The following is a 12,969-nucleotide window of genomic DNA, read 5'->3' on the forward strand; positions in this document are numbered from 1 at the left end:
TCTAACCCAGACACCACAGTATATGTAGCACAGCATTGACCCTCCTCTACAGAAGCCTCTAACCCAGACACCACAGTATATGTAGCACAGCATTGACCCTCCTCTACAGAAGCCTCTAACCCAGACACCACAGTATATGTAGCACAGCATTGACCCTCCTCTACAGAAGCCTCTAACCCAGACACCACAGTATATGTAGCACAGCATTGACCCTCCTCTACAGAAACCTCTAACCCAGACACCACAGTATATGTAGCACAGCATTGACCCTCCTCTACAGAAGCCTCTAACCCAGACACCACAGTATATGTAGCACAGCATTGACCCTCCTCTACAGAAGCCTCTAACCCAGACACCACAGTATATGTAGCACAGCATTGACCCTCCTCTACAGAAGCCTCTAACCCAGACACCACAGTATATGTAGCACAGCATTGACCCTCCTCTACAGAAGCCTCTAACCCAGACACCACAGTATATGTAGCACAGCATTGACCCTCCTCTACAGAAGCCTCTAACCCAGACACCACAGTATATGTAGCACAGCATTGACCCTCCTCTACAGAAGCCTCTAACCCAGACACCACAGTATATGTAGCACAGCATTGACCCTCCCCTACAGAAGCCTCTAACCCAGACACCACAGTATATGTAGCACAGCATTGACCCTCCTCTACAGAAGCCTCTAACCCAGACACCACAGTATATGTAGCACAGCATTGACCCTCCTCTACAGAAGCCTCTAACCCAGACACCACAGTATATGTAGCACAGCATTGACCCTCCCCTACAGAAGCCTCTAACCCAGACACCACAGTATATGTAGCACAGCATTGACCCTCCCCTACAGAAGCCTCTAACCCAGACACCACGGTATTTATAGCACAGCATTGAATCCTATCTCTGACAAGTGGCTAGGCCACTGACCAGACACAAACCTCCAGAGTCCTGTGTATGACTGCCTGTTTGTGTGTGTAACATGTCTATCAATCATCTACAACAGTGTTTCCCAACCCTGGTCGTCCAGTTCCCCCAACAGTACACATTGTCATTGTAATCCTGGACAAGAACACCTGATTCAACTTGTCAATTAATCATCAAGCCCTCAATGAGTTGAAGGAGGCGTGTTTGTCCAGGGCTATACTAACCTGGAGGACCAGGGTTGGGAAACTGACCTACAACATCCCAAATACATGTGCATCACCAACATGCTCACAAAGGGAGGTTCATTACATCATATGGAACAGAGAAAATCATGCACACATGCGCGCACACTTAGGGTTAAGTGCTCAAGGGCACATCAACATATTACTCACCAAGTCGACTCGGCATTCGAACCGGCGACCTTTCAGTTACTAGCCCAACGCACTGAACCGCTAGGCTACCTGCCGCCTCATGCCTCATTATACTTGTGATGACTTCTTGGGGACCAACAATTGATTCCCATTCAAAATCCTATCTTCCCTAACCTCTAACCCTAAACCTAACCTTAAACCTAACCCCTAACCCTAATTCTAACTTTAACCCTAACCTAACCCCTAAGCCTAAAATAGCCTTTTTAAAAGTGAGCACCGGCAAAATGTCCTCCCTTCTCTGAATTTTAGTTGCTTTACTATTCTTGTGAGGACTTGGTGCTCACAAGTATAGTAAAACACACACACACACACACACACACACACACACACACACACACACACACACACACACACACACACACACACACACACACACACACACACACACACACACACACACACACACACACACACACACCAGTGCCAATAGGAGACAGAGGGACAACTGTGACACAGCATGAGAGCTGGCCGGAGGTTGACAACCATCAAAACAACAACAACAACAACACCTTTATTAAACCTCCACCTAATGCTATGACAGAAAGAGAGGGAGATGAAACCAGGTCCACGGTGAGAGACAGAGAAATAAAGAGAGAGAGAGAGAGAGAGAGAGAGAGAGAGAGAGAGAGAGAGAGAGAGAGAGAGAGAATTCAGAGAGCTTTGCGGTTAACGTTATCACTACACAGAGAGACAGGGGGAGACACTAGAAAAGAACTGAGAGAAGACAGACCGATAAGCAATGAGATAAAAGGAGAGAGAAAGACGGATGACATTAGGTCTACAGTAGAAGGGGAAAAAAACAGAGAAGCTCTGCCATTACCTTTTCGTGCGTCGAAACATGTTGCTACAGGATGCGCTGTGCTGCTTTGGCAAACCCACAGGAGACTAGCTGAGCCACACAGACAGACAGACACACAAGCAGCTAGGCAGTCAAGAGGTTGAATACACACTCCACAGCACCAGCATGGCAGCCTGACGGGGAGTGTGTGTGTGTGTCAGAGAGAGGGTGGAGAGGAAATGTCAGCAGAGCTACAGACAGCGAAAGAGAGAGAGAGAGCGATAGAGAGAAAGAGAGAGGGAGAGCGTGACAGAGAGGAGAGAAAAAGAGGGAGGGAACAGACTGCCTTGCTTCCCTCTCGGAAAGAGGGAGGATTCCGGGGCTGCTCTCAAGGGCAGGAAGTGTAGAACGATGGAGGGGGGGGGTATAGAGAGTAATAACAGCAGGGATGTGTGTGAGTGTGAAAGCTATCTGAGGGAGGAGAGCAGAGAGCAGTGGACTGTGGACTAATGTAAATGACAAGACAGAGGAAGAGAGAGAGGGGGAGAGAGAGCAAGAGAGGGAGGGAGGGATGAGGTGACAGCTTGGTGTGTGTGTGTGTGTGTGTGTGTGTGTGTGTGTGTGTGTGTGTGTGTGTGTGTGTGTGTGTGTGTGTGTGTGTGTGTGTGTGTGTGTGAGATGACAGCAGCACGGGTGGACAGCTACCAAAACAGAGACTGGTACTTATTGGAAAGCTTGAAACAGCAATTGCAGTAGGAATCGAATGACAACAGCAATAGGATATGTCATTTTGTACCTTACCCCTCTCCTCCCTTACCCCTCTCTTTCATTCCCCTACCTCCCTCTCCTCTCATCTCTTGCTCTCTCTCTCCAACAAACAACCACCCTGCCATTTCATAAAACCCTTCCTTTTCTCCAACAAATGTATGATGATCTGTGACATCATACATTTGCACTAGATATTGCAGAAATGAGCATTGAGTGCAACAACCCTACACACACTGCCAAGGAAAAACGTCATCATGAGGCCACACATACTGCCAAGGAAAAACGTCATCATGAGGCCACACATACTGCCAAGGAAAAACGTCATCATGAGGCCACACATACTGCCAAGGAAAAACGTCATCATGAGGCCACACATACTGCCAAGGAAAAACGTCATCATGAGGCCACACATACTGCCAAGGAAAAACGTCATCATGAGGACACACACAAGTGCACAGGCACACGGACACACACACACACACACACACACACTCGACAAAATAATTAAACAAATCCGACAGTCCAATTACAATACTACACACACACGCAAAACACACACAAACACACACAGTCAAGGGAGAACGTCATCATGGAGCGCTAAGATAGGAACAGAGAGCACAAAATGATTCAACAAATCTTATCCACATAGCAAATGAGATGATACTAAATGCTGACCAGGACTGACAGTTGCACAGCAATGCTGATGGGACTAATTCAAAAATAGATGTCCCTCTAATGTAGACTAGGGCTGCATCCCAAACAGGACCCGATGGGCCCTGGTCAAAAGTAGTGCACTATATAGGGATTAGGGTGCCATTTGGGACACTACCTAGTAGGGTGTCTGAGCTGAGAGATAAAGGCTGTGGCTGAAATATACAAGAGGGGGAGACAGCACTCGTGCATATCAGTGAAGGGAGGTTAATACGGTTGCAAAATTCAGGGAACTTTCCAAAAATCCCCAGGTTTTCCAGATATCCCAGAATCAGGAAGGAATAAGCAGGTAATCCGGAACCTCAAACCAGGATTTATGGACACTAATGATGACTAATGTACAAGTATGTGTGTATCTGTACTGCTTTGCTGACATGGTAGTTTGGGAAACACAGTAAGCAAAGATACAGAGAGACAGAGGGAGGAGTCTGATCTTACAGAGAGAGAGAGTGACACTGGGAAAGCGACACAGGAGTACCTAGCTTCACCCATGTTCAGTGTCCTGTTGTGACATCTGCTGCCCTGAGGTAAAGGTCAGAGGTCATGGACAACACCCACCAGGAAGTGACCTGACATGGTGGGGAGGGTCACCGATCACCATGATGATAAAAACATATGGTGAGTCACTGGTCCTTACACCAACTTCAATTTGCTTACTGCCCCAATAGATCCACAGACGATGCAATCGCCATCACTCTGCACACTGCCCTATTCCATCTGGACAAGAGGAATACCTATGTACGAATGCTGTTTATTGACTATAGCTTAGCATTCAACACCATAGCACCCTCCAAGCTCATTATAAAGCTTGAGGCCCTGGGTCTGAACCCCGCCCTGTGCAACTGGGTCCTGGACTTCCTGACGTGCCTGCCCCCAGGTAGTGAAGGTAGGAAACATCACCTCCACTCCGCTGATCCTCAACACTGGGGCCCCACAGGGGAGCGTGCCCAGCACCCTCCTGTACTCCCTGTTCACCCATGACTGCGTGGCCAAGCACACCTCCAACTCAATCATCAAGTTTGCAGACGACACAACAGTAGTAGGCTTGATTACCAACGATGACGAGACAGCCACAGGGAGGAGGTGAGGGCTCTGGGAGTGTGGTGCCTGGAAAATAACCTCTCACTCAACGTCAACAAAACAAAGGAGAAGATTGTGGACTTCAGGAAACAGCAGATGGTGCACCCCCCTATCTACATCGACAGGACCGCAGTGGAGAAGGTGGAAAGCTTCAAGTTCCTTGGCGTACACATCACTGACAAACTGAAATGGACCACCCACACAGACGGTGTGGTGAAGAAGGCGCAACAGAGCCTCTTCAACCTCAGGAGGCTAAATAAATTTGGCTTGTCACCTAAAACCCTCACAAATTTTTACAGATGCACAATTAAAAGCATCCTGTTGGGCTGTATCACCGCCTGGTACAGCAACTGCACCACCCGCAACTGCAGGGGTCTCCAAAGGGTGGTGTGGTCTGCCCAACGCATTACCGGGGGCAAACTACCAGCCCTCCAGGACACCTACAGCACCCAATGTCACAGGAAGGCCAAAAAGATCATCAAGGACATCAACCACCCGAGCCACTGCCTGTTCACCCCGCTATCATCCAGAAGTAGGGCTGGGCGATAAATATTTTTTTCCCCCCGATATATTCGAGTTTATGTTTTAGCTCGATATGGAAAATGCCTGTATCGCAAGAATTGAGGTTTTGTTATAACGTTGTAACGTTTTACGAATGCAGCATCTCACGGTCTCTTCTCTGTCAGCCCAATGTCGAATCATGTCCCAATTGCGTGCCGACACGTGCACAGAGCTTATCCACCAATCACAACCCTAGACAGCCTTTCACAAATTATAACCACGCCGTAGAAGTGTAGCGACAGTAAGAGTTCCACCAAAATGGAAAGTGAGGAAGCCATGAAATCATCCCCAAAAAGGGCAGCAATGTTTTTTTAGTAATATGGAAGTGGTTCGGATTTAAGAGGTCTGATGTTCAGCAAACAAATGTCCTGTGCAAAATGTGTTGAAAGACAATTTCTACGAAAAGCAGCAGTAATACCAACCCCTTCCATTACCTGCAACTGAAACATGCGGTGGAATGGGAGGAATGCGTGAGACTACGCAATGCTGATTCCAGTCGCCCGTTTCCCAAAACGTCTGCTAAAAGACTAACTACCATAGCCGCATCCTTTTCAAACATAATCCCTTATGACAAGAAATGTTTGAGGTGAAAGGAGATAACGGATGCAATCTTTACAGTAGAAAAGCTAGGCTTTAAAAAGCTGCTAGGTACAGTTGACCACAAATATCAGCTGCCAAGCCGCAAGTATTTCACGGAAGAAGCCCTGCCACGATTATACACTGCTACCCACGAAAGAGCCACAGAGAAGCTGGCTAGTGTTTCTTATTTTTCCACCACAGCCAATCTATGGTCGAGCAAAAAACAGAGCCATACCTAAGTTTGACAGTCAACTACATAAATGAAGACTGGAAATTGCAAAATGTCTGCCTCCAGATGTCTTACTTCCCCGATTATCATACAGGTGAAGTAATAGCTCAGGGTCTCAAAGGCTCTCTGGCATCGTGGAAGAATAGAGAAGATCGACAGGTGTGCATGACAACGGACAGCAGGAGCAACATGATAAAAGCATTGCGCTTGAACAACTGGACCTGCCTGCTGTGCTTTGGGCACAGGTTTCAACTTGCCATCGGTAAGTGTGACATTGGATAATTAAAGTGAATTCAAGAAAGTTATGTTCAGGCCAGCTGTAGGCTAATGTGTTAGTAGTTGTCATTCTGCCAATCCAATAGCAAATAACCACAGGCTGTTTTAATTATAACAACAAATTAACTAAATGAATACATTTTCAATCAAAATTATTTTATCAATTACATATTCAAACAGCTAGTGGTCAAACATTTCCTAAACAATAGAATAGACGCGTGGGTGTGTGTTGTTCATATGTTTTGCACAAATAGGCCTTGAGGCCTTGTTTATTTTTTATTTTAATAAAGAAAATTCCGTTAATAATTATGTCTTGGCCTTTTTTCATTTGTTTAGAGAAAAACAAGAAATCGAGATATATATATCGTGAATCGTCCAAACCTCTGAAAAGAAATGTACTTTTAGGCCATATCGCCCAGCCCTATCCAGATGGCAAGGTCAGTACAGGTGCATCAAAGCTGGGACTGAGAGACTGAAAAACAGCTTCTATCTCAAGGCCATCAGACTGTTAAACAGCCATCACTAACACATTAGAGGCTGCTGCCTATAGGTATAGACTAGAAATCACTGGCCACTTTAAGTAATGGAACACTAGTCACTTTAATGTTTACATATCTGGCATTACTCATCTCATGTGTATATACTGTTTTCTATACTATTCTACTGTATCTCATTCACTTAATAATACTTACATATCTTGCATTACTCATCTCATATGTATATACTGTTTTTCTATACTATTCTACTGTATCTTAGTCCGTTCCGCTCTGACATCGCTCGTCCATATGTATATAGTCTTAATTAATTCCTACTTAGATTTGTGTGTATTGGGTATATGTTGTGTAATTTGTTAGATATTACTTGTTAGATATTACTGCACTGTCGGAGCTAGAAGCACAAGCATTTCCCTACACCTGCAATAACATCTGCTAACAACGTGCATGTGACCAATAAAATTTGATTTGGGTCATTTAAACATAGCGTAAATACCACACTGATAGTGACTCACTCACTGGCCACTCAAACCCTTGTCCAAATTGATTACTAGAAAATGTCACACACACACAGATAAATACCAGACATGTCAACGAGTCCGGAAGATGTCACACACAACAAATACCTCAGCTTTTTGAAATGCCTAACACCTCCAGACAGCATTCGTGCCCAGAGGCAGAACAGGAAAGACTGCAGACTGCAGAGCACGCAAAATCAAACAAAATGCAAATGAAATGCTTTTTGAAAAACGCCTCTGCAAATGCTTTATATTCATTCCGTATTCATATCATATTAATTTCACCCATACAATAACAAGTACCTTCGGTGCTACAATGGGATTTTACAGTAAATGTGATGTATTGAGATAAATCTATGTGGCTAACATACACACAGCACAGCAGCTAGCTAGGCCTAAATACCACAGTGGCATAATAGCCAGTAGCCACAGATTCAAATCCAGAGAAAATAAATTTTAGCATTTACCAGCAATACTACTCTAAATCCATCTCTACAGGTATAGAGGAGGGAACTCACTATCTACTCCTATAAAAGATGAGGATATTTAAAACTAGTGCTGGTCAAAATGGCCAAAATATATCACCGTATTTTTTTTAAATTGACGGAATGACAATATTTGACAGTATTTATGATTTTAAATTATTACATTTCTAAATTTTCTTTATAAGTAGTGCATGACCTTAGGGTGGCAACACATACATTCTAAGTGATGTCAATGGGTCCTTCTCCATTCTGATTGTTTTATACTGTTCAATTCAACTTCAACACAAAATATTTCTTTGCATTTTCATAAATTTCTGCATTTCCTGCACTCATTTGAGATAATTTACACACTGCCATGTAGGGCTGCACGATATGGGCTAACAATCTAAACCTGATTTTGAACCAAATGTTGCAATAGCGATTTTACTTATGATTTAGAGCAAAACACTTGGGTTATATGTTGGAATCATGGAAATAGAATGATTATTCTAATTCTATAGATAGAATACAGTTGAAGTCGAAAGTTTACATAGACCTTAGCCAAATACATTTAAACTCAGTTTTTCACAATTCCTGACATTTAATCCTAGTAAAAATTCCCTGTTTTAGGTCAGTTAGGATCACCACTTTATTTTAAGAATGTGAAATGTCAGAATGATAGTAGAGAGAATGATTTATTTCAGCTTTTATTTCTTTCATCACATTCCCAGTCGGTCAGACGTTTACATACACTCAATTAGTATTTGGTAGCATTGCCTTTAAATTGTAGCCATTTGACTAGATGTTCAGGAGTCTTATGGCTTGGGGTAGATGCTGTTTAGAAGCCTCTTGGACCTAGACTTGGTGCTCCGGTACCGCTTGCCGTGCGGTAGCAGAGAGAACAGTCTATGACTTGGGTGGCTGGAGTCTTTGACAATTTTTAGGGCCTTCCTCTGACACCGCCTGGTATAGAAGTCCTGGATGGCAGGAAGCTTGGCCCCAGTGATGTACTGGGCCGCTCGCACTACCGTCTGTAGTGCCTTGCGGCCCAACTTGCTAAGAAAAGACAAACTAGCTGTTTGCAGATGTAAGCAACACAAACTAATAGTGTAATTATAGAACACTAGTGGATTTATATTAAGAAGCAAAGTTAACAGCATTGTTGTCATCAACATTGTTGCATGTACTGCATTGACCATGCAGACTGAACTCAAGTGTCTCCTGGTCAAGGAAAAACAAATGCGCTCCTTGAGTGCGGGGCTAGGTCTGTGTGGAAAACGGCATTGAGAGAGAGAGAGCGAAGAGATGACTCAAGTAGCGAAGTAAACTATAAAAATGGACGTTAAACACGGCATATCACATTTAACAAACCAAACATTCAAATACCATTATAGAAGGTGAAGTAAAAACCCAAACCGGTCCATGCATCAATACCGGTATATCGTAAAATACGGTATACCGCCCAGCCCTATTTAAAACCTACCTTAGCCTAGTTTAGATATAGTACTATGGTGCAAAATAAAACAGTTTAGTCATACTGACTCAGCTAATAGATAGAGGACTTTCCATCACTCAAATCTTCATTCAGTTCTGTTTTGAATACAGTACTTAATGACTGTTTAGTAACTGTGTGCAGGTGTACTACTGATATACATGCATTTTCCTCCTCACTTCAATTAGTGAAAGAGACACACACTGAGGGAAGGGAAAGCCACAGACAGGGAGAGCGAGAGAGATGAGTCAGAAGAACGATGTAAGTGAGGGAACGCTTCAGCGCCATGGAGAGAGAGAGCGGTTGAGAGAAAGGAGGGAAGCCCGGAGTGAGGGAACGCTTCAGCGCCATAGAGAGAGAGAGCGGTTGAGAGAAAGGAGGGAAGCCCGGAGTGAGGGAACGCTTCAGCGCCATAGAGAGAGAGAGCGGTTGAGAGAAAGGAGGGAAGCCCGGAGTGAGGGAACGCTTCAGCGCCATAGAGAGAGAGAGCGGTTGAGAGAAAGGAGGGAAGCCCGGAGTGAGGGAACGCTTCAGCACCATGGACAGAGAGAGCGGTTGAGAGAAAGGAGGAAAGCCCGGAGTGAGGGAACACTTCAGCACCATGGACAGAGAGAGCGGTTGAGAGAAAGGAGGAAAGCCCGGAGTGAGGGAACGCTTCAGCACCATGGACAGCAACACACACAAGCTCTCAGAAATTCAAGCTACACGTCACTACGATCCCGAGTGTGTGTGTATGTGTACGAGAGTGAGTCTGCATCCTTTCAAAGCCCCCATTTCTCACATGCTGACAACTTCTAACCCCTCTCTCCAGAAACATGTGAAGTGTGAAGAGACTTCCTATAGTGCTGCTATTTCAGAGCTCAACTGTGCATGAGATTGTCAGTGTGTCGGGTTTACAAGAAGAAAAAAAAAGAACAAAAGTTGTGTGGGGTATAAAGCTTCATGGGGCAAAACCGATTTCTGTCCAGTGAACTGACGTTAGAAGACTGCATACAGGCACATTCATGTGGAGGCAAATCAAATAAACCTCAAACTTGGAGTCACCTGAGTGTCAGTTTAGATTTACAATTTAAATAATCCACGGGTAAAGAGGTTCACAGGGGCTAAAATATGTTCCCATTTACAGAGTACTGCTTTTCTATGTTTCTCCCAAACATAACACACGTACACATACACACCAAGGCACTACTCAATGAACCCAAAACGTAAACTCACCTGCTACTTTTTCGGGGCAGAGGCAGATCCTTCTGGAGAACAAGTGAGAGGGACAGAGAAAAAGGAGAGGGGACACAAATAAAATATCAGATTAGTGTTATACACTCTTAGAAAAAAGGGTTCCAAAAGGGTTCTTCAGCTGTCCCCATAGGATAACCCTTTTTGGTTCCAGGTAGAACCCTTCAGAACCCTTTGTTTCTTAGTGTATAGTTATACATACTGTACATTGCACAATATATAGACACAATTAACCCTTTAGTTTAGGGTCCATTGGGGCAATATACTGTTGAAAGAAGGTGCCTAACCCCAACAACCTCTTGCCATATCTGTAACGTCAAACACTTCATGCTCTAAATCCAGCTTCCCCAACCCTTCACTGATGACATATTACATTATTATTACCACACTCACAGGCTGAGTGGAGCCAGTCAGATCCAAAATGGTCGCCCTGTTTACAACATTGGGGACAGAGAAGCAGGAAGCTAACGTGATTACGATCCATTGGGATTGATCTGAGAGAGAAACACTCTCCTATAGTCTTCATGTTGTGCTCCCTTAACACGATCCCCAGTCCAGGATCATATTACAGTACTGTTTCTATTATAAAGCAATAAAAGGACATTTTATGAAGTTATTCTATAGATAAACTGCTGTTCTCCTGACGCTCTTGTCAGTTTCTATCAGGGACAAGGACAGCATGCGAGTTTATCTCCTCCCACGCAGAACCAATACCGTGTGTGTGTGTGTGTGTGTGTGTGTGTGTGTGTGTGTGTGTGTGTGCATGTGTAGTGTGTGTGACCAGAGCCCTCATCAAAAGTAGTGCAAAATATAGGGAATAGGGTGCCATTTGCAATGCAACCATAGTCTAACCTCGTCCCCAGACTAGTGTGCATTAGGGAGGAAGTGTGGGTGTGGAGACTACATACGAACTACAGTGCATACAGACTACAGGTGGCTGGTTGCACCTTAATTTGGAGGATGGGCTCATAGTAATGGCTAAAACAGAATAAATGGAATAGCATCAAACACATCGTTTCCATGTGGTTGATAAAATTCCATTCACTCCATTCCAGCCATTATTATGTGTCGTCCTCCCCTCAGCAGCCTCCTGTGATAAGGACATAGCCCCAGCTAGGAAACATTCTCTGTCCCTTCTGAATCTCCAATCCACGTCTCCTCTCTTTGCCCTTGTTGACTTGCCCTCTAACATCAGCGTCAGCTATATACAGATGTAGGATCTTAATTTCAGCCAGTTTGCTACAGCAGGAAAATATTCCAGCAGCAACATGAAATGTGAATTATTATGTGGATTATAATTAATGGACCTTTTTGTAGGGGTTGATACATTTTTCATGAGGGAAAATCAAGCCTGAAATTTCTAAATGGAAATGCCAAACTTCATAAGCCTTTTTAAACCCGCAACAGGTTGATCAAATTAAGATCCTACATCTGTATGATGCTATAAGCATGATCTCTTATACCTATTCTAAAGCTTGTAAATCCATGAGGGGCCAGTCAACAAAGGCATAGACAGGGTGGGGACTGGGGAGTGGGGCTAGAGAATCAGAACACTCCACTTCTCTCAAATGAAGGTGACATCATTCACCATCTTCGTTCTCCCTGGGATATGTTACATCATCAAGGCCACAGACAGGAAGTGACCTAAACTGATGTGACTAAAATGGAGCTCTGCGTGGCGCCTTGGAGCAGGACTAATGGATGGGGGGAACATTTGTGTGTGCGTGAGTGCATGCATGTGTTTGTATATGTGTGTGTGCATGTGTGTGTGTTACCATAGGCCTTTGAAATCCACCTTGACTACAGTATCAACCTTGAGATCTCTCAGGTCTGTTGAATGGAGAGAATGTATAAAAGAATGGATGAAGAGAATACGAAAGAAAAGCCAAGCTGTATGAAAAGGAAAAGAAGGACAGCAGCAAACAAAGGAAGGACACACTGACATAATCTAACTTGACTAGGAAGGATAACATGGCAACATATTAAGTAATGGCTAGGAAGGATAACATGGCAACATATTAAGTAATGGCTAGGAAGGACAACATGGCAACATTAAGTAATGGCTAGGAAGGACAACATGGCAACATATTAAGTAATGGCTAGGAAGGACAACATGGCAACATATTAAGTAATGGCTAGGAAGGACAACATGGCAACATATTAAGTAATGGCTAGGAAGGACAACATGGCAACATATTAAGTAATGGCTAGGAAGGACAACATGGCAACATATTAAGTAATGGCTAGGAAGGACAACATGGCAACATATTAAGTAATGGCTAGGAAGGACAACATGGCAACATATTAAGTAATGGCTAGGAAGGACAACATGGCAACATATTAAGTAATGGCTAGGAAGGATAACATGGCAACATATTAAGTAATGGCTAGGAAGGACAACATGGCAACATATTAAGTAATGGCTAGGAAG

General features: G+C 44.0%; 1 protein-coding gene across 3 annotated transcripts in view; it reads right to left on the reverse strand.

Annotated features, from left to right (window-relative positions):
- The window catches only part of LOC106589837 (microtubule-associated serine/threonine-protein kinase 1), an 89,887-nt gene that overhangs the window by 61,935 nt on the left and 14,983 nt on the right, over window positions 1-12,969 (reverse strand). The window contains exon 2 of one of the 3 annotated variants that reach the window (XM_045707909.1): window positions 10,521-10,549. In XM_045707909.1, coding sequence (XP_045563865.1) covers window positions 10,521-10,549 — 29 coding nt within the window. Of the gene's footprint in view, window positions 1-2,175; window positions 2,458-10,520; window positions 10,553-12,969 lie in introns of those variants that run through there. The other 2 variants (XM_045707903.1, XM_045707916.1) reach the window with 2 other exon arrangements.

This window comes from Salmo salar, chromosome ssa02 (assembly GCF_905237065.1).
Source record: "Salmo salar chromosome ssa02, Ssal_v3.1, whole genome shotgun sequence".
NCBI classification, from domain to species: Eukaryota; Metazoa; Chordata; class Actinopteri; order Salmoniformes; family Salmonidae; genus Salmo; species Salmo salar.